Genomic DNA, 22,376 nt, shown 5'->3' on the forward strand with positions numbered 1-22,376 from the left:
TTTCTCACAAGCCTGGCCCCTCCCCGCCGAAGGACCTCGGCCCCTCCCCACCGGAGGACCTCGCTCAGTTGCCAGATTCCACTGTCCCACAGGCCCCTTCAAAGTGGCCTCCCAGGCTCCTCTCTCCCCTGCGCCTGGGCATCCCTCCGAGGCTGCCCCCGCCATGGCCACCCCCAGGGGGCTCTCCGTGGCCACCCCGACTCCACAAGCCCCTCACGGCTCCTCTGACTTCCAAGGCTCTGCAGGATCCCCATTTGGAGGGAATTTAGAAATGCCAGATTTCTAAGAATGAGCCGTCCGGGGGTTTGTCAACACATGTCCCCTCGGTGACGGTGACGGGAAGCACAGAGGCACCTGCGGGTGAGGCTATTTTTAAACACAGAGTTTTCCGTGCCTGAGATCCCGGGACGGAGGAGCCAGCTGTGCAGCTCCAGCTGCGAGGCTTCCACAGCCCCTGCCCTGTGTGCAGGCGCCCACCACAGCGCCCAGGCAGGACGGTGCTCAGCTGTGCCCTGCTCTAACACCAAGGCCTGTCCTCTACCTGGTGCCCTGTCGGCCCGTCAGCAGCACCCCCACCTGCTCCGGGTGAACAGCTGGGGGGATGCAGACACCCTGCTGTCCCCGTGACCAAGTCCTAGAGGGGACCCCATCCAGCCAGGGTCACAGACGCCATAGGAAGGGGTGGAGATGCAGCCTTCAGGTGGGCACTGATTGACCCATGGCACCTGCCATGGTGGCCCCGTAGCCTCCTTCCACAGATGAGGAGAGGGGGCTGGCCGCAGGGGGCACACCCCAAGCCACACAGCCAAGTGGGGTTTGGCCAAGCCAGCCTCCTGCCTTCCAGGAACCCACGGGCTACAGGTCGCTCTGGCCATGATCACTCTGTGCTTCATAGTGCCCTGGGCCAACTCCACCTGTCATCTGTACTGGGACCCTCAGAGATTTCCTCAAGGCCTCCTGGGTGCTGGGGACTGTGCCAGGCCCAGGAAGGGGCTTCCCTCAACATACGGTCCAGCTCTGGGGTAGCTGTAACCGTGGAAAGAAGTCCCAGGGGCATGGGTGACATCCGGAGAGATTCTGGGTTGTCCCTGCTAGGTGGCAGGTGCTACCGGCCTCTACGGTCGATGAGGGCAGGAACGCTGGTCGGCATCCTGCAGTGCCCAGGAAGGCCCGCCACAGAGATCCACCCAGCATGCACAGTGCTAAGGGGCACCCTGCTCGAGACGGAGGGCACACAGTAGGTCCTTTACTGACAGGCCCATCTGGCGAGGAACCAGGGACCCAGAGCACCCTCCCCCCTCCACGCAGCCTGATGCCCACTGGCAGAACTGGGCCTCACGCCTCCTCAGGCACAGAGGGCACCTCAGGGCTGAGGGCACAGGGTGGGGAGGAGGGCGCTCCCACCAGGGGGCTGGAGAGAGTGCAGGGGTGGGGGCTACCTCTTTCCAAGGCCAGTGGGGACAGAAAATGAGAGAGGCACAGGACACTGGCTCTAAAACTAGTGAGCTGGGCTAGCTCTGAATCCTCTGTGTCCAGCAGGCAAGCGCAGCCCACGGGGCTCCCTCGGAGTCCATCTCTGGCCATTAGGTGAAGTCGTACGAGTGAGGGTCTTCCCGTGTGATATCCACGACGTTAAAGAAGGGCTCCAAACTGAGCTCCTTGCCAGAGGCCAGAGCACTGTGGCCAGGGCTTCCCCCGGGGGTGATTAAAGAGAGCCAGTCCCACAAGCAGTCCTTGAGGGCCCCATTGTCCTTAGACAAAGGGCCAGCTCTTCAGCGGAGGGCCCCAGAGGTGCCTCCAATGAGCTCAGGGTGGCTCGTTGCCATGACAACCCCTGTGCCCACCGGGGCCTGGAGGGCAGCAGGCTCGGGAACAGCCCAGGTGCTGCCAAGACCCGTCGGCCCCACAGTGACTGCCCCAGAGGATGGAGAGGCTGCCTCCACAGACCAATGGCCAGTAGGGACCGTCTCTGGGCATGGGGACGCCTTGCTGTCTGTATTTTGGTCTTAGAATATTCTAGAGTGAGCATATTTACCGTTGGGAACAGAACAGACAGACTATCTTTATTCTGAGAAGCAACTTCACGCACACAACATAAAGCTCTAACGGGTCAACACCTCGCGCTGCGCTTCTTCAGCTGGCGCTTCCAGCTCTGTTCGTACTTGGATGTACATAGCGCAGCCAGAGCCAGCTGGACGCTCCCCGGGCCAAGGGCAACTCCAGCACGCTGGACCAGCCCTGCAGTGTGAGGCTGGCAGACTCACGGCTGGCAGACTCACGGCAGGTCTAGCCAGCTGCTTGGTGGCCCAGGGCTCCTGCCACACGCACTCTCCCAAGGCCGTGAGACGCCAGCGGGGACCAGCGGTTTGTCCGGGCAGCCTGGCTCTCCCAGCAGCACAGCATGCAGCACGTCCCCCGCCTGTGCTAGCACGCTGTCAGTCAGGCTGACCGTTGCGGGCATGCTGCCTTCATTCAGTCAACATCACTGGGGGCCCCTTGACCTTGGGCCAGGCTCCTGCAGCACAGGCACCCACGATCCCAGGAATGAGGGACTCCTCACAGTGCCCCGCGCCCTTCGGGGCTACAGGTATGGTGGGGTCTCCCAGGGGCTGTGCTGAGGGCAGGAGGGTCAGGATTGGTGAGGGGGCCCCTCCACCAGGATGAGTGGCCTTTACAGCTGACGTGTGACATCAGCACCAAGAGTGGTCAGACACACTGACCGCTCTGTGCTCACTGCTCTGTGCACACTATAGGAGCGTCCGCTGCTGGGCTGCATGACCCTGAGGAGGCTCATCTTTTACTTCCCCCAGCTCCAGCTCTTTCAATTCCACCGGGAGCCTTCTCCCCGCTGCCTCCAGGGCAGCCGGCAAGTCGTTGGGACGTCACTGGGTGCTGGGTCTCAGGAGCCTTGCCTCACCCTGACCAGGGCCCTGCTGCCAGGGCTCCGAGTGGGACGACCGTGAACAGCAGTGCCTCACCTGTCCAGCGTCCCAGTGACCAGCGGATGGCCAGGCCACTGAGACGGGGAGTGACGTCCCTGAGCTGCATCTCCACAGCGGCCTCCCAAGATCCCACCACCTGGGCCCGCGTGAGGCTGCAGACCAAGGCTGCAGCGGGGAGCCAGACACACAGGGGGACACACAGGGGGACACCAAGCAGTGGCGATGCCACCTTGGACAGCCCACAGCGGCAGGGAAGAGCGTCTGGCATGGCTGAGGGCAGGACTCTGCAATCTGCGAGGCTCGACCCCCCACAGGATGCTCAGTCCAACCTGCATCCCTGTCCGCAGCCAGGCACAGGGGACACGGGGACGTGGGGAGGTCTGCACGGGGGCCGGGGACGCCAGCAGGCCTGGGCGGCAGCTGCGGCTTCCAGACCCAGTCCTCTGCCGTCAAACCTCAGGGAAAGGCAAAGGTGAACTTGGAGCCTTCAGCTGCACGGGCAGGGGACATGGCAGTGTGCAGCTGCCACCCCAGGGGGCCCCCAGGAAGTGCTGGGAGCTAAGGTCTGAGACCTAACAGCGCAGGGAAGTGGGGATGCACTCCTAGGATCACACAGACTGCACAAGGACCTGACCTAATGACCTGACCTAACGTGGGACAGCTCCTTACTAGGTGCACACTGCCCTCCGCTCCAGGCCCCCTGGGGGAAGGCCCTTGAGGCCTTCCTCCTACTGGCCCAGCTCGGAGAGGGCGCTGGGAGAGGGGTCTGCAGAGTCCACCCCCCAGGCTCCAGGGCTGGACTCACGGCAGGAGCAGGGGCATCCCCGGGGTCGGGGCACGAGGCCTCAGGATGAGGTGTCGAGGGCCTGGCAGGCAGTGAGGCCGCGGTGGTGAGCCGGGGCTCCTCACCGGCGTGGCTCAGCCTCCCCGCCCCTGGGCTGGGTGCTCAACCCTGGGTCCCAGCACGACACAGACAGGCCCTCTGCTCAGGCCACCCTGCCCCCAGCTCTGGCTACCCACGGTCACTCCAACCCAGTTCTGAAGAGGGGGCCTGGAGGGACAAAGATGTGGCCCAAGGTCACCCCCACAGCATCTGTGCATCCTCTGGAGATCCCCCTGGAATGAGGACGAGGCAAGGCCCAGCTCACCCCTCCCCAGACCAGACTGACTCCTCGGTCCCCCTCCCTCCCCCCCCACCCCACCCCCGTCCAGATCAGCCAAACCTGGGGTTCATGGAAGCAGCCACCCGCCTGCCCCGCCCTGCTGACTCATCCCCACACAAGCCCCTGCAAGAAGAGGCCTGGGGCTCCCGCTCAGCCCAGCAGGCTTGCCGGCACCTATCAGCCCAGCCCCGGGCCTAGGGGAGCACCCCAGACCCACCTGCACCGCCGGGGTCCACTCCAAACTCACAGTCACCCACGGTGGCTGCGTCCTCCACCTCAGCCCCTCTCAGGTGTGGGCAGCAGCCTAACTCTGGCCAGCCCCTCCCAGACGGCACACCTCGGCCACAGCCTGTGCTGAGAGAAGGAGCTGACCCCCACCCCCCAGGCACCAGCAGGACACACCCGGGCACAGCCCAGGTGTCAAGCCACTTGGCCAGGCAGTCCTGTAGGCAGACTGTGGGCCAGGACCCTGCCCACGCACTGCCAGCCCCGACCAGGCAAGGGGCCCAAGACCCCCACCTGGGCCCTCCTGGGGGGAACAGAAGAGCTGGGACCCCCCCCCAACAGAGAGCTGTGAGCAGACACTCCCGAGCCACGTGGCCCAGGCAGGACGGCTCCCAGGTGTTTCATAAGCTAAATAGAAAGTGGGGGCCTAACCACAGGCTCCTTTAAGGCTGCGGACAGGAAACAAGGACGCACGGCGGCCTGCCTCCATGGAAGGGCAGCACTGGGAGGGCCGAGCCTGAGCCCAGGACGGTGGCTCAGGGCTGCAGGAGGTGCCCACTGGGGACTCAACGGACAGGCCTCCCTACAGGCACTCCTCAGCACAGGACAGACCGTGACCAGCTCTGCAAGTCCTCTCCTGATTGGCAGGTACCTATCTGCAGGACCGTCAGGCTCCTGACAGCCAGTGTGGGGTGGTCAGCTCCTGCCACAGGGTCAGCTAGACCATGCAGCCCGTTCTGCGGGTCCCCAGCACAGACCACCATCCACAACAGCAGGAATGGAAAGCCTTCAAAACAGGAGACGGTCATGGAGGACCTGGGTCCCAGCAAAGGTCAAAGAATCCTGGCGGCTGCGGAGGCACACTCTCAGCCACCAGAGAGGCTGACACGGACATGCTCACGACAGCTCGCAGAGAAGTCACGACACGCTCTGTCCAAGTGGTGCTTTTGGAAAACACCGTCATGAACGCAGAGGGATAGCTGCTGGACCGCCTCCCGCTGATTATTACTCCTGGGGAGGCTGCAGGTTCTCTTCCCACCTCCCACGGTGACTGTGGACAAGTCAGGACGGGGCCAGACTGAAGCCATGTGTCTCGGTGCTCCTCTCCACACAGGGGAGGCTGGAGGCCTGGCCGCTGCCTCTCCCAGGCCTCCCCACTGGCCTGTGGGTCCTGCCAGTGGGAGAGCCCTGCGCTCACTGCTCAGAGGCTGCAGGACAGCGGTGGGAGCAGGCTTCTAGGTGGGTCACACCTGGGAGGTGGGTCACCTGCCAGGAGGTGGGGCCCAGGGCTGCTGGGACAGGGCAGGGTGGTCCTGAGCAGGCCCCTGCGTGGGGAGAGGCAGTGGGGAGCAGACCCCCTTTGGCCCTGCTCCCATTCCCTCTGTGAGACCCCTTCCTGCTCGGATCACCCAGCGGGTCTGTCTTCCCCGGTGGACTCTGACAGGTTCCTCTGGTCAGTAAGATCAGCTCTTTCAAAAGCAGGAGTGGAGGACCCTGGTGCCTGGCCCTTCCCGTGTGAAGCGTCAGGCCCTCCGCTTTCCTGGGCACGCTCGCCCACCTGGCCAGAGCCCGGGCTTCCTGGAGCCAGGCCAGCAGGTGTGGGAGCCCAGGTCTAGGGAGGTCACAGTGCCAGGAGCCCCAGGAAGGACGCATCCTCAGGTGGGCTGCTGGGAAGGAGGCGGATGGGGGCCAGACCCGCAGCAGGACCTCCACGGGACACCAAGGAGCGGCAGGACGTGACTCTGGCTCAGAGCTCACTTCTACAACATGGGCTTTGTCCTCTGGTGAGGACACGGCTCTGGTCCTGGGTGACCCACGGCTCTGGTCCATGGACCTGCAGTGCTGGGGCTCAGGACTGGGTGGGGCCGGCCCCCACAGCAGGTGCCCTCAGAGCTGAGGCTCTGGGAGGGGAGAGGATTCCAGCCGGAGCAGGGAGTCAGGCTGAAGGAAGGCCGAGGCCCAGAAATGCCTGCTGCGTGCAGGTGGGGGCGGGCGGAGAGGGCAGCGCGGGTCCAGCCCAGTGGACAGCAGGCACAGCTGCGCTCCCAGACACAGGTGAGGGAGTACGGGCAGTGCTGCCGGGGCTCAGGTCTGCGGCCAGGTGGTCAGGAGGGCCTTGGGCTCCCACCACAGGCCCAAGCAAGGGTCACAAAGCCAGGGGAGCCCCGGGCGACCATGCAGGAGGCTTCATGGACCACAGCAAGGGTGACCAACGGGGCTGGTTTGTCCACGGTTTTCCATTTCAGCACAGAAAGCCCAGGTCCTTAAATCCCTCACCCTGGGCAAGCGGGGGACTCCAGCAAGGCCCAGAGGAGGGAGGGAGTGCTCCCCAGGCAGCCTGGGCCTCACCTGTGACAGGCAGCCACCCTGCCCCTCAAGCACCGTGCAGTCCTACTGCCTTCCAGCCGGCCACCCCCATGCCACCAAAACCAGCAACCCTGGTTGGAGAGGTCAGTGCGTCTCATGACTTGACAATACCCTTCCAAGTCATCAGAACAATCCAAAAGTGATATTCAGCTTGAAAACTGCCAACTGACTTTTAAAAAAAAAAAAAAAAAACTTAAAAATATACCATCTAAGGGTGTCAAAAAATGTTGTGAAACCGGACAGTGGTGACAGGGCACGATGCTGCCACTGCACTGAGCGCCACCAGGCTGGACGTGCTGAAATGGCCAGTCCTCGTGAGCTGGCAGTGCCACCTGAGCCCCTATAAGGACGTGACCACCCAACCCAGGGACCACTGGGAAAGGCTCACTTTTCAACTCTCATCGCTGCCACCTGGACACCCCCCGGGGGCACTTCATTTTGCCGCTCAGCCAACCAGAGCAGAGTCCGCTTGCCCACCTCACAGTGGGCTCCTTAAGCCACCCTCAGGCCCTGGGCACCTCCCTGAGGCAGGGCAGGGAGCGCAGGCGGCTCACAGCGGCCATGCGGGTGGGGCCAGCAGGCAACGGCAGGCGACCTGCCCGGGCTGACCCTGCATGGCTCCCACCCCGCGCCCCAGACCCCCTGCAGCCCGTGCCACAGGCCCGCCCACCCACAGGGCCCACCCACAAGTGCTACTTGAGCCCTGTGCCAGAGCTGGCTAACCGTGAGATGCCCCTCTGTTTTCTAAGCAGGTTACAGGGAAAGACAGGCCCAGGAGGCTGCGCTCGTCCCATCAGAAACCAGAGGCAGAGGCACTGGAGGAGTGAAGGAAAACCGAGAGTCCCCTGGCACCCAAAAGGCAGGCTTTCTCCCCAGGAGCCACCGCACAGAGGGACAAAAGGCCCTCCCTAGCCCCCCGCCTCAGTCCCCCAGATACAAAGCCGGCCCTAAAGCTGGGCGTGGTGGCACCGGCCTGTCATCCCTGTGGCTCCAGAGGCTGAGGCAGGAGGATCTCAAGTTCGAGGCCAGCCTCAGCAACTTAGTGAGGCCCTGTCTCAAAATAAAATAAAAGGGCTGGGGATTTGGTCAGTGGTTAAGTGCCCCTGGGTTCAGTCCCTGGTATTAAAAAAAAGAGATCTTGCCCCTGAACAGCTGGCCCACTTTTAAACCACCCCATGTTCCCTTCTAGCTCAAGACATGTCAGACCCATGGCAGAGAAAAACACAGGAGGGAAACGGAACCCTGCTGAAGGCCCAGGGACTTCCAGCCAAACCAGGCTGTCCCAACCCTAAAGCCACTAGCTGCCTGCCTTGGGGCTTGGTCTCCCCCAGAGAAGACCCCACCAGGCCCTCCTCACTCTCCTTCCAGCACAAGGCCGCGTCCAGGACTCAGAACACAGTCTCGGGCGTGCACGCCCCAGCTCCCCTGCCTCGCAGCGCGCTCACAGCCAGGTGCCCGTGCAACACGCCACAGCCCATGGCCTGGACTTCCTGTCCTGCACACACACGGGCACCCCTGACCTCTGATGGCCACGTGCTGGACGGACAGGAAGCCTCTCAGAACAATAAACCTTGATATTTTCCATTCTCTCTTCTTTGAAAATATGGGCACTTTCAATGACGTGCTAGAATTTTCCATGCGTAAGAGATCACCGAGTTGGAGAGGCGCCCCCACCCCCACCCCCGCGACTGGGAAGCTTGGCTTCAAGCCACAGTGTGTGGGGGGGGGTGTACCAATGTCCTAAAAATGCCCAAAGCTCACACACCGCTGTTTACCAGCCCCGCAAGGCGCCTCCCACAGCCCACACCCACACCTCGATCATTTGATAGTTATTTAGGGAGTGGGGAGCCCACAGGACACAGCCAACAGGGGCCTCATCCTGAGCAACACTCGATCTGTTCAGAGGACAAAGGAGCAGGGTCCCTGTGCACCACGTGGCTTTGTAACCAGGGAGACGGTGCTGTGTTTCGGGTGCTCAAAGAAGAACTGGGCATCTGATCTCGGCGCCTGCTCCTCTTCCTATACCCCAGGACCTCCCCCTCCACCCGCTAAGAGACGTCAGGCCAAACTGCCTAAAGGTAGCAAATGCCAAAGAAAAATGCACCCAAGCCAGCACCCACGCAGCGGTTTGGAACCCAAGACTCAGTCCTGGGGGAAGGGGAAGGAGCTGGGTCAGCCCTGGAACACAGCAGCTGCAGGCTCACCCGCCACCTCCTCTCACTTCCTCTCCCCCCAGGTGGTAGATTCAGGAGAGGTACCCAGCACCAGGCCTCAATCCCCAACTCGTCTCCCTTCCTGGGCTGGGCTGAGAGACTTGGGACACCAAAGATCCAGGAACACCTGTCCCTAAGCTGGAGGTCCCAGACACAGCAGCAAGCTGAGGAGCCCCTCATCCACATGGGTGCCTCTACACAGTCCCTGCTCTCTCCCAGGCTCCCAAGGAACATGCTTCTCTGTGAGCTCTCTCCATGCAGCTAAACAACCAGAGACCTTATCCACATACCAGGCACAAAAGAACTTATGTTGAAGAGTGTGTCCCCTTGGCTGTTTAGGATGACAGGAAGTGGGTCAAGAGTTTGCAAGAATGTGCAGAATGAAGAGACCTCAGCCCGGGAGGAGAACCCCAGAGGCGGGCACTGGCCTCGGGACTCAGGATGATGGGGCTGCTCGGCCACTCATGCTCTGGTCAAAACCGTACCTGAAACCCCACAGCAGAGGACCCACCCCCACGCCTCCGTCACCTGAGGTGTACGACAGTTTGATCCCCCAGACCCCGAACTACCTGGGGCTCTCTGTCGCTGTGACTCTCCTCCACTCACGTTGCAGAAATGGGCTCCCAGGTCCTTCTCTTGTCTGACTCATTTCACCTGAGCAGAATGTCCTTGAGGCTCACCACGTCACACCAGGTATGAGTGTTCTGCCTGTTACGGCTTGGAAGGGAGGTGTTCCCCCAAAAGCTCATGAGTTAGGCAATGCAGAAAGTTCAGCAGCAAAATGATTAGGAGAGCCAGTGGATTGATCATACGGTGGACTGATGATCTGAAGGACTATTAGGTGGTGACTGCAGGCAGGCGGGGCACAGCTGAGGGAGCAGGTCATTGTGGGTGTGGCCTTGGACTATATCTTGTCCCTGGCTCCTCTCTCTCTCTCCCTCTCTCTCTCCCTCTCTCTCTCCCCCACCCCCTCTCTCTTTACCAGCTGCCATGAGTGAGAAGTTGCCTTCCACCATGACGTTCTACCTTACCTCAGATCCAGAGCCACAGAGTCAGCCAACCATGGACCATGGATGGAACATCTAAAAACATGAGCCCCAAAGAAACCTCTCCTCCTCTAAGTTTTTTTCTGTTGAGGTATTTTGGTCACAGAGACAAAAAGCTAACTACACACCTGCTTCTGAAGGCGCTGAGTGGGTGGACCACATTGGTTCACCCCGCCCTGTGATGGATGCTGGGTTGCTTCCACCTTGGTTTAATTTTTTTTAGTTGCCAATGGACCTTTATTTAGTTATTTACCTGTGGTGCACAGAATCGAACCTAGGGCCTCACGCATGCCAGGCAAGCGCTCCACCGATGAGCCCCAGCCCAGCCCTGCTCCCACCTTTGACCATCACGAACAATGCTGCCTTGAACACGGTGCACAACTACCTCTTCAAAACCTGCTCCTCATTCTCTGGGGAACGTGCTCAGAAGCAGGCTACCAGATCCCAAGGGAAGTCCGCTGATCTGGAAGCCTGCTGTTCCTTCTCCGCGGCGCGCCATGCTGTTTTCTTCTGCAGCGAACGGCGGCTTTACGTTCCCACAACAACACACAAGGCTCCCGGTCTCTCCGTGGCTCCACCACACTTGCTGATTTCTGGTGCCCCAGTGGTGGCACCTCCCTGTGGTTTTGATTTGCATTTCCCTAAGGAGGAGCCATGCTGAGCATCTTCACATGTGCTTCTTGGCCATTTGTATTTCTTAGGGACATGTCTATTGGAGCCATTTACCCATTTTTGAATCTCAGGTTGTTTTCTTATTGAATTGTGGGAGTTCTTTATATACTCTGGATATTAATCCCTTAACAGACGCACAATTTACAAATGTTTCAGCTCCAGGAACCAAACCCAGGGGCACTCTTCCACTGAGTTACATCCCCAGCCCTTTTTATTTATTTACTTTTTTTCCTTTTTATTTTTTATTTTGAGGCAGGGTCTAAGTTGCCCAGGATAGCTGCAAACGTGCAAGCCTCCTGCCTCAGCCTCCCAGGTGGCTGGGATCACAGGCAAGTGCCACACACTCAGCTTCATGACGGTTTTTAAATGAGATGATTTCTCAGCACCTGTAAGGTACATAGGCAAGAGGAAGAGAGTAAAAACCACAGCCACCTCCTGGCTGGACATCTGCGTTTCCAATCCTGTACCTAAAAAAATTCAAACCTTGGGAAAGTAAAGAGAGGTCCTGGGAGATTCTGGTCCTTCCCCATCAGGCCCAGAGGGGGCTGGACTTACCTGGAGTCAGGCAATCAGCAGTGGGCAGCTGGGAGGGCCCAACCCAGGCCAAGCCCCGGTGAAACCTCATGCTCTCTCAGAGAGCTAGCGGTCATCCATGTCAGCGTCACAGCACATGTAAGAACGGCTGCTGGACCATGGCCGTGCCCAGCAGTGTCCGGCGGTAGAGCTGCACAGCAGCTGGCCAGCCTCACGCTGACTGTGCGCAATCAGCCGGCTGATCAGCGGTTACTGCCCTGCAAGGGAGTTCTTATCTCCCAATGCTAACACAGAGCAGGATTTTATTTGAATTAGTCGCTGTTAGTTTACCTTAACTGAGTGTCATTTAGATTAGATATGAAAAAGCTCTGAAACTGTAAAAACAAATACAGAACTGGGAGTGGAAATAGACTATGATAAAGAAGGAAAATTTCTGACGGATATATAGATGGCCGAAGGGAGGGTGCGAGGCGGGGCGGGAGGCAGCTCCCTGTCAGTGGCGGCTGGGCTCTGCATCTGGAAGGCCCTCAGAGCCCGGCTCCGCCCCTGCTCAGCCTGGACGCCTCACCTGGTATCTGCCTCCCCGGACCCCAGAAGCAGCCCTGCTGACTCCTAAGGGCCGCCCCACACAGGGCAGGGGCTCACCTTCCCGCACCTGGTGCCCACCTGCCCTGCACACACCAGCATCCACAACAGCTCCACACAGATACCCACAGGGACAGAGACAACTCCCCGAGATCCCCCAACCCCCTGTTACCCCCGCCCAGCATTGCAGACACACCCCGGGGCAGCCAGCAGCACAGGCACCACGTGCACAGGACTCTCCGCCCTCCTGCTTCCTGTTTGGTGGTGGCTCACACTGGGCTCCATGCCCAGAATCCCTGAGCCTGTGCCCAAGGCCTTGGGCTGTCACAGTAGCCCCTCTGTGGCCTAGCCATCAGTGAGCAGTGGACACTGTGGTTAGAGCACTAGACGCACAGGTCTGGGCCTGGTTCTGCCTTCCAACCTCAGTTTCTGTGCCTGACAATGGGTTTCTGTGGGATGATGCAGGCAGACCCCGAGCAGGTGCCCAGATAGTGGGCAGACCACAACCCAGGCAGGCAGCAATAGCACCCACGACGCCTGGCCAGAACAGCCTGCCTGGTGGGGCCCAGGAACTGCCCAAACACTCCACAGAGCGGTTCCTGGGCTACAGAGAAGCAGGACTGAGGATCCAGATGCAAGGGCAGGATGGCGGCCAGGCGCAGCTGCTAACGCTTGCTGTGCGCACCGCTGACCTGGGCACCGCTGGCTCCCTTGGAGCCCCACTTCCTGGTCTGGAAAATGGGGGTGCTTCCACCTGGATGGCAAAGCCCAGGAACCTAGGGTCACCTGCTCGTCCAAAGTTCACCTTTGTCCACAGTGTCCCAGGAAAAGCAGCTGCAAAGCCCTCTGCACTCCCCCCGCAGTGACAAACCACCTGTTCCAACAGCTCCCGGTTGTGACTCTCCACAGAGGGTGCATACGTCTGACATCTTGACCTCTGCAGGACAGCCCTGTGAACCCAGGGCCAGCAGCCCTCCCTGCTTCCAGGAGGGCCACAGTTCAGGATACACTCTCAGCCCCCAAAAGGCCCCCAACTCTCAAGGTCCCCAGCACACTTCCTCGCGTCCCCAGACGGGGTTAAAACAGTGCATTGGGGGTGGCTGGAGGGAGGTGCTTTCCTGCATGATCTGCCTGAAAGCAGGGGTGCGTGTCAAGTGACAGAAACCCTGGCCTCCATCCAGGACCCCAAGAGACAGACACTAGAGTGACAGCAGCAACACCTGGCCAAGTGGGGCTTCTCCCAGCTGTGGAATGCCACATCTCGAAAACTGGACGGATCACAGGTACGCACAGGTTCTCACCTGAAGCAAGAGTGTGAGAATCCAACTGTGGAGTTTCCTGAAAAAGGCCCATCCCCTGCCCCAAGGCATGTCCCCCAACACGGAGGGAGAGACTGAAGATGGCTCTTGGGGGTGTCTCTGGATCCCCTGGCAGGGCCCCATGCCTCTGGGTGACCCCACCCAGCTCATTCCAGAAATAACCTACAACAAATATTTGCCAAGTGTTCCCGAGAGCCAGGCCCCTGGCCCGCGGGGAGCAGAGGCAGCCGGCGTGGGGGTGGGGGTGGGGGTCACCCTGCAGGAAGGAGCAGCCACTGGCATGAGTTTGTCCCTGGGACCCTCACAGCCTAGAACCCAACCCCCCGTGTTTCCTGGGGTGGACCCAGCACCCTTCCAAAAAGAACACCGGAAAGTACCAGGAAGACCAGGGAGTGTGACCTAAAGGGCCCCTTGATCTAAAGGGACGCCTCCCGGTACTCAGGGACCTGATTCTGGACACTGACATGAACCTGTTTTCGGGTTAGAGGACACTAAGGAAAACCACAGAAAACTATTTCCCGCGGGCTGTGAACAGCGAACACCTGGCCAAACTTGTGCATACTTTCCACATGCTCTGCCCCACAAGATAACATCTACCTCTGTTTGGATCTCAGCGCTGGCAGGGACAGAGGCCTGTGGCACCCGGCCATACACACGCCCCAGGCCCAGACGCTGCTGCCAGGGGCCCCACCTTCCACCTATCCCGCTCCTCAACCGGTGTCTGCCATCGGGTAGGCCTACACGTCAGCTCAAACCAAGCAGACTCTTCGACGGTGACACAGGTCCTCCACAGAGCTCCAGAGCCACCAAGAACACCAGCCACCATCCAGGTGACTTCAGCAGCCCCCTCCTGCCCCTCACCTCACATGGTGCTGCTGGGCGCCCGGCCATGGCACGTCAGGCCCCCGTGGACCTGCACCCCTTCCTGCCTCCCAGGGCCCTGCTCCCACGGCCTCTGCTCCCCGCCCCCTCCAGGCCCAAAGACTCAGAGAAGCAGCTACCAGCAGCCCCCCCAGCTACACAGGGCTTGGCCACAGCAGGCCTGAGAGACCCTGGAACAATGCCCACCCCAACTCCAAAGAGGCCCAGAGGCTGCTGGTACCCAATTAGGAGGCACCTGCAGGAGCAGTGGTGTCGCAGGGCGGGCCAGGATGCTGGAGCCCACGGAGCTCCCAGCTCCCCTCCCCGCCTCTCACAAGGCGCCAGCACCTGTCCTCAGGCTCCCCAACCCCAAGGACCTCCTTCAGGAAGGGGCCTCCTTCAGGAGCCCCCCCTCGGGCTCTTCCCCATGTGGTCAGTCCTGTTCTGGCCTCCCACAGACCCTTTGGTCCTATGAATGGGAGCACAGTTGCCACCATACGCAGGTGTCCCCAGTGCTTCCTTGGTGTGCCCATTTCAGATGGGAGTAATGCCAGGTCCATCCACATCAGGAGGTGGCAGCCAAGAATCGAATGTGGCCCGGGAGGACAGTCCCCAGTCACGCCATGACCCCGCCACTGCCACCGAATCTGACCGTCTAGGCTGGCAAGTGCTTCCCTGTTCACCCATGCTTCACGGGAACCCCACCAGGGGCCAAGCACCTGGCCCTGCTTTCTGTTCTCTCAGCCCAGAGACCAGTCCGTCAGCAACCACAACACTGTCCCCAGCCTCCCAGCAGGTCCTACAGAACATGATAGATCGCTCCTGGCTCAAGGGATCCCTCCACCTCTGGTCTCCCTGCAAGCCGCTCACCTCACACCCCAAAGTTGGCACAAATTCCCACCCCCCACCCCTGCCACTGAAGTCAGCAATCTGTGTATGGCCAGGGCCACACTGGCTCTCTGGGGCCTCAAAAGGGCTCTTGGGCCTTGTGCACAATGGATGCTCGGTAAGTTAAAAGTCACTCCTGCTTCTAAAACGTATGAGCAAGTGGCTGTTCTCCAAAGCCGTCAGAGCCTTTAAATGGCTAACCAGTCGCCAAAAGTGGCCCATGGTTTCTGTCCCTCAGAGAATCCAGCTCGACCACTGAGGTGATTCAAGACCACCAACCTCTGCCAACTGCGAGTTTCGGGGAAATGTACTACCTCCCATCCAGGCCGCGCCTGGCACAGCAGGCAGCCCGACTTCCTTGTTCGTAACCTTCTGTTTAAAAGTCCCTGTGATATCATGCATTTAACTAGGCAAATACCTTTAAAACTTTACCCACCTGCAGGACCGTCCACTCCCCACCAGAGCAAACGGCACACAGATTCCCAATCGTATTATTTCTCTGAGTTTCAACATTTTCTGACACATGTGAATGATTCACCGACCAACCAGTTTTGCCCCGTGACACTGCCACACACCTGCACCGTGGGAGACGTGGGGACGTTACCTTCCACGGCTGCCAAGTTCTGTGATGCACACAGCTTAAGAACCCACCCACAGGCACCCACATGTTCCAGGTGCATTAAAAATGTCAGCGTCACTAAAAGACCAACGTCTGCAAGGGGCCATGCTGGAGTTTTGCATCGGGTTCCCAGGCACACGACTTTGAAAAACACACGCAGCTTTTATAAACGTTCATGAGAAAAAAATCCCAGCCACAGAAATCGAAAACCTCATTCAAAAGTGTCACCTATGAAATGAACATCTTAATAGCTAATGATATTTAAAAGATGGCAGCTATCTGAATTTCACTATATTCAGACTTCAAAAATTTTCAAGGTGGGGGCTGGGGTATCAATCAGCAGTAGAACACTCCCCTAGCATGTGCAAGGCCCTGGGTTCCATCCCTAGGACCAGGGGAAAAAATTACATTTTTTCCCAAAAAGTGTTTTGTCCTTGGGGGCAACCCAACACCATCATTGCTATCCCTGGAGAATGAAGATGATCCCCAGGCCAGGCTGCAGGGAGCTGCCCCCCTCTAGCGCATGCCCGGGGCCCTGGCCCAGAACTACCCAGGCTGGCCTTCCTGCACAGAGCCTCCAGGGCAGTAATAATGCATCAAAGACTTTAGGGTAGGCTGTAAAGCCTGCGCTGACAATTGCACCTCATTGAAAGTGGTTTCAGCTTGAATCAACAGCCTCCCGCAGGGTTCCTTACAAAGCCAGAGTCTGGAGGCTACTGGGATTGGTTGGATCCCACAGGACTCTGCCATTAGGACCTGCGGGTCTCAATCTCCTGTGAGTAGCTTCTTGGGGGCAGTAAATAGTGTCCATGGCCTGAGGGTCACACAGCACACCAACATGACTACCTCACACAGCTTCTGACCTGGCCTGGAGTCATCCAGCTTTGGATTCCTCAGAATTGTTCCCAAGGTAGGAGAGGGGGGCGTGAGGGGCGGCTGGCTTCATTACCATCCTGGTGCCCCATCACTGGCTGCACAGCCCTGAGAAGGTCACTCAGCACCTGTGCACCTACCTCAGTGTCACCCAGGAACAAATGACAATGTGACTGTGAGAGTCTGGAAAGCTCCTTACAGCCAGAGACCAGCCTAAGGTAACTGTCATGTGGGGGTGTCAGTGCACCAAGCCCCAGATTTCCTTGAGGGCCAGTTGGCCAAGGACCCACAGCCAGAAATGACCGTTGAGACGCAGCGTGGAACCTCCACCTCCCCTCAGCGGTGACCTGGGTTGTGTACCCACCTGCTGGGAGCCCTCAGTAATCCGCATCCACCTGAACCCTGCTCTGTACTCACACAGGGGCCCGCACCGTGGACACCACACAACACCCTGTCTCAGCACGCACCTGCTCCCACTAACGCACCGTGTCCCCTGAAAAATACACCCAACCCTACTATCTTGCCAAGTTGTTTCTACACAGGCCAAATTTTCCACTCCATCAGATGAAGAGGCGTGGGGGTGCAGGGTACACGAGGAGTACCCACAGTCTGGTTGACAGTCTGTCCCCCGGAGCCTGTTCCGTATTCTTTATACACTTTCACGGCATCACAAAACCTGAAGTGGTCACCAACAGGGTGACTTCGTGGCCAGAACCTAGGCTGAGGTGTCACATGACTTAAAAATCAACCCTGTGAGACCAGATCCTATGAGGAACCATCTGTCCCATGCCAACTCTCTACGGACAAACAGCCAGCGGCGGAAACTCTGCAAAGTGAATTTTCATTTCGCACAGGACGTCCACAGCAACATTGTATCACAGTGATCATTTAAACAGGGACCTAAAGGCCACAGGATCCTTCTGGGCAGTATCTTGGTCTCATAAATAAGGCCACCTGCCTGCCCAGCTGACTACATCCACAGGTGGGTAGGCAGACAGGCCACCTCATAGAGCCACCGGAGGACCCTTCCTTGTCCCCTATCCCCTGCCCAATCCTGTCTCCCCACGACTCCCAATTCCCACACCCTCTATGGTCCTCCTGTCCTTGGTACCACAGGCTGGCCCCCTGCAAGTGCAGGGTCAGCAGCATGCAGGGCCTGCGGAAGCCACTGGTAGCTGAGCTGAGACGCTTCTCCCTTCTGCCCCCCAGCCCAGAGCAGGCAAGCAAGGTTCTCATACCGGATCCACCACTAAGATGGGCGGCCTCTGAAATAACTCCCAAATTACAAGCCCGCGTCCAGAGCCGGAGCCAAGATCAAACGGAGTTACACGTTTCAAAGAGCTACACAGAGGCGGGAACACACACGTGAGCCGAGCTGTTATTATCTGGAGGAGACAGAAAAGCAGACCAAGGGAACTCCAGCCGTATTACAGGGTGACTCAGGGAACATCAGCAATTTCCAACGGTCCCACCCGGGGACTAATTGGCACATGGGGCAGGCAGTGACCTTTGATCCCTCAGACAACCCTGCCTGCAGCGGCTGACTCAAGGACATCACTCAGCACACCAGACGACCCAGATAACCCTGAGGCCAGGTTTTAATAGCACAACTGGAAAAAGCCCTGAGAAAGCCTGCACTTGAACTTGAAGAAGCCCAGGCCTGCTCCTGGCAAAACTGCTGAGGAAAGCGCAGTGCTGCCTCCCCCCCCTTGCTTGGCCTGGCGGGCAGCATGCCCCCAACCTGCAACTAGAGGCAGCACAGGCCCCAAGAATTGCCCAGGCCCTGCCTGAATGGGCCCTAGCAGGCCCAGCGGGGCCCTTGGCGGGTCCCCGCAGCTCCCCAGGCAGCCCACAGGAAGGCCCTCCTCCTCCCCCGGCCACTCACCCGACACAGACACTTCCATGAGTGCCTCCAGCGGCCGGTTGTTGTCCAGGTCCCGACTGAGCTGCAGCTCACCCGTGGCCGGGTCCAGCAGCAGCAGGGTCAGCTCATTGCCCTGCAGGAAGGTGTAGTTGAGGCTGTCCGACAGGTCGGGGTCGTGGGCTGGGATGCGGCCAATCACACCAGTGGGGAAGCTGTTGGACTTGTTGGTGACATAGTTGTTGAAGAGGATCTGAAAGTCCGGCAGCTCGGGTGGATTGTCATTCTGGTCCAGGAGGTGGACACGCACTGTGGCCCGGCTCACCAGCGGGGCCGATGTGGCCTGCACCACCAGCACATAGTCTCTCTGGACCTCAAAATCCAGCTCGACCAGGGCTCGCAGGTCCCCACTCAGCAGGTCCAGCTGGAAGACCTCTGGCACATTGCCCTCCACGATCTGATACATGATCTGGGCATTGGGGCCTTCGTCGGGATCGCTGGCCCGTATCCTCGCCACCACCGACCCCACTGGGCTGTTCTCTTCTACAAACATCTCCAGTTCGTCCCTCTCGAACACAGGGGGGTTGTCATTAATGTCCAAGACAGACACCTGGATGTCCACAGAGGCACTTAGGGGAGCAGGGCTGCCTCGATCCACAGCCAGAGCCCGGAGGTTGTACACGGCCACATTCTCGCGGTCCAGTCGGCGCTGGGTACGGATCACACCTGAGGTTGGCTCAATGTAGAAGTCCCCATCACCATCATCCCCGCCCTGGAAGGTGTACAACAGGCGGCCATTGGGGCCCGAGTCCCGGTCAGTAGCAGAGACCTGGAGGACGCTGGTAGATGGGGGAGCATCCTCAAAGACAGAACCCTGGTAGAAATCTCGCAGAAACCTGGGTACGTTGTCATTGGCATCCAAGATGAGGATCTCCAGGGAGGTGGTGTCTGACTTCTGAGGGATGCCGTTGTCCTGAGCAGTGATGGCCAGTGTGTAGGCAGCCTGGTCCTCATAGTCCAGCTCCGTCATGGTGTAGATGGTACCAGTGTCAGGGTCAATGCGGAACTGTGGCACAGGGTCCTCCAGCACGTAGGTGATGCGGGCATTCTCCCCCGTGTCTTCGTCGGTGGCACTGATGGTGGCAATGGAGGTGCCCACCGGCCGGTCTTCACTAACACTCACGGTGTAGTGGGAGCTCTGGAAGACCGGCCGGTGCGTGTTGGCGTCAGTGACGTTGATGAAGACCTGCGCGGTATGCGAACGCGTGCCGTCGGACGCGGTCACCGCCAGCACGTACTGCCGCTCCTGCTTATAGTCCAGCGGCAGCGCCAGGGTGATGAGGCCGCCGCCGCTCTGACTGCTGAGCGCAAAGCGGTTCCGCGTGTTTCCACCTGTGAGCTGGTAGGTGATCACGCTGTTGGCGTCGCGATCGCGGGCCTGCAGGGTCAGCACGCTGCTCCCGACAGCTGCATCCTCATTCAATCGCAGCTCGTACGTGGGCTGGGTGAACACTGGGTCGTTGTCATTTACATCCAGTACCGTGATGGACACGCTGGCAGAAGAGCTCATGGGCGGCGAGCCATGGTCCACTGCCTCCACCCCAAAGCTGTAATGCTCCACCTCCTCCCGGTCCAGCTCTGCGCACACAGTGATCCAACCCGAGCTATTGTGGATCTGGAAAGGGAAGTCCTGGGTGGAGGTGGGGTCCTCAGAGCCAGCACTGCTGCCCCCCAGGGCAGCAGAGGCTGTGTCCACCAGGCGATAGCGCAGACGGGCATTCTCACCGGAATCTGCATCAACCGCCTGAATGTGCAGCACCGAATGGCCCAGAGGCACGTTCTCCAGCACAGCAGCCTGGAAGGGGCTGCTCACAAAGATGGGCGCGTTGTCATTAACGTCCAGCACCTGCACAGAGACCAGCCCCGAGGAATTAATGAGGGGAGGCCGGCCCCCATCCTGGGCCTTGATTCTAAGTGTATACTCCCGGATGGCCTCGAAATCCAGCGGGTTGATCACATCCAGGCTCCCGCTCAGAGAATGCAGGTAGAACTGCCCCTTCAGGTTCCCACTGATGATGCTGTAGTGGATGGCAGCGTTCTGACCCTGGTCCCTATCAGTGGCCTGCACACGCAGCACAGCCGTGTTCACCGCCACGTCTTCGGGCACCTGAACCACATAACGCTTCTCACTGAACTGAGGGTAGTTGTCGTTTTCATCCTCCACTAAGATGTGCACCGTGGCCGTCGCGCTGAGCGGGCCTGGGTTGCGTCCCTGGTCGTTGGCCTCCACCAGCAATTGGTACTCGGCCGCCTCCTCCCGGTCCACCACTGCCCGGGTGCGCACTACTCCCGAGCGTGCATCAATTTCAAAGACGCCACCCGCACCCTGCAACAGGCGGTATCGCATATTGGCATTGGAGGGCGCGTCACCATCGGTGGCACGAATGGTCAGCACCTCGTAGCCCACTTCGAGGTTCTCACGCACACGCTCGCGGTACTCAGACTGCTCGAAGACCGGGCTGTGGTCGTTGGTGTCGCTAACTGTAACGGTGAGGTAGGTGGCGGCCGAGCGCCGTGGCGAGCCGTGGTCCACGGCACTAACCTTGAGCACATGAGTGTCCTTGGTCTCACGGTCCAGCGCGCGGGCCGTGCTCACCGCGCCCGTGGCAGAGTCGATGAGGAAGTAGCCATTGGAGCGCTCGTCGAATAGCGCCTCCATCTGGTAGGTCAGGCGCCCCGCCTCACCTTCGTCGGGGTCCAGCGCACGCAGTTCGATGACCAATGTACCCGCTGGCTCATTCTCGGGCACCGACACCTGGTAGCTGGGCAGCGGGAACTGCGGACTCGTGCTGCTGCCGGCGCCCCGCCGGGCCCGCCGCGCCGCTCCCGCCCTGGCCTGGGGCCGGATTGGAGACGGCGGCGGCGACGACGCTGAGGGCGTCCCCGCGGTCATCTCCAAACCCTGCTCAACCTGGACGGCGCCGGCCGCACGCTGCAGGGCGCACAGGAAGCGCAGGCTGGCCGAGTCGCCCTGCGGCAGGCAAAGGAGGCGGCGCGGGCAACGGGACCCAGGTCGCGGTGGGCAGCTGCAGGCGGGGAAGGTGGTAAGGACTGTGAGCACAGAGTGAAATGGAGCCGCGCTGCCGCCAGGATCCGGGAAGCAGATAGCCCTGCTGAGCCCAGGAACCGAGCGCAGTGTCCACGCTCGCAGCTCCGCACCGGGAACCGATGGGCGCCGCAGCCGGGAGCCGCAGCCGGGGCCGGGGGTGCTCGCCAGCAGCAGCGGGCTCTGAGCCGTCTGGGCGCCGGGCAAGGCCAGACGGACCTGCAGCGGCAGCGGCCGCCCCAACAATCGCGCGCATCCCCGGAGCCCCGCGTCCAGCCCGCGCCGCCGTCCGGTCAGCAGCCCATCGCGGCTCACGTCCAGCAGTTCCCGCAATGCCCGGGGCGTGCGCGCAGCATCCAATGCGTAGGTCCAGCCGTGCCCGAGCGCGAAGGCGCGGGCCCTGCCGGGCACGCGCGGCTCCCAAGCAGCCGCTGGTAGCCCCAGAGCCGGCAGGGCGGCGGCGGCGGCGGCCAGGAGCACCAGCGCGGGCAGCACGGGCGGTGGCGACGGCGCCATAGCCCGGAGCCCGAGCCGGGCGCCCGAGCACAATCCATGCACCCGGCGCACCTCCGCATCCACCCGGCGTGGCCGGGGGGCGGCTCCCGCGCGCCCGGTGCCGGGCCCTCGGAGCGACCCGCACCCTGCCTCCCCGGGGGCCCAGACGGTGACACCGGAGGCCACGCGCCCGGCCTTCCCCGCAGCTTCCACTTCGAAAGCACTTTGCGAAAGTTTGCGAAGTTGGTTTCAAGATGGCTCCTCCGCCGTCCCGGGAGGGCGCCGCGCATCAACCTGCGGCAGCAGCGGCTCCAGGCGGCTCCAGGTGGCCCCGGCGCGGGCTCGGCCCGGCGGGCGTGGGAAGCGGGGCGGGCCCAGGCTGGGCGGGGGCTGAGCTCTGGAGCGGTCTGGGCCGCGCCGCAGCGCGCCTCGCAGACCCTGGCGGCCGGCTGCTGCCTGGGCGGTGCGCTGTGCCCGCGCCCCTCCGCCGGCGCTCTCCCCGCCCCTGGACCGGCCCCGCCCCGCCCCCCGCCCAGCCGCTTATTGTTCTACCCCGGGGGGAGCCGGCCCCGAGGTGCGAGCCGGGATGATCGCTATGGAGACGCGG

General features: G+C 60.7%; 1 protein-coding gene across 4 annotated transcripts in view; it reads right to left on the bottom strand.

Moving 5' to 3' along the window:
- The window catches only part of Celsr1 (cadherin EGF LAG seven-pass G-type receptor 1), a 119,677-nt gene extending 97,505 nt beyond the window's left edge, over positions 1–22,172 (bottom strand). For 3 of the 4 annotated variants that reach the window (XM_046429459.2, XM_046429458.2, XM_046429456.2), the window contains exon 1: positions 18,193–22,171. In XM_046429459.2, the coding sequence (XP_046285415.1) occupies positions 18,193–21,790 (3,598 nt within the window). In that variant the 5' untranslated portion in view covers positions 21,791–22,171. Of the gene's footprint in view, positions 1–18,192 lie in introns of all 4 variants that reach the window. The other variant, XM_046429457.2, reaches the window with a different exon arrangement.
- Positions 22,173–22,376: the final 204 nt, after the last annotated feature.

Source organism: Marmota monax, unplaced genomic scaffold, assembly GCF_021218885.2.
Source record: "Marmota monax isolate L192 unplaced genomic scaffold, Marmota_monax_Labrador192_F-V1.1 WCK01_AAM20220418_F8-fsc00051, whole genome shotgun sequence".
Taxonomy (NCBI): Eukaryota; Metazoa; Chordata; class Mammalia; order Rodentia; family Sciuridae; genus Marmota; species Marmota monax.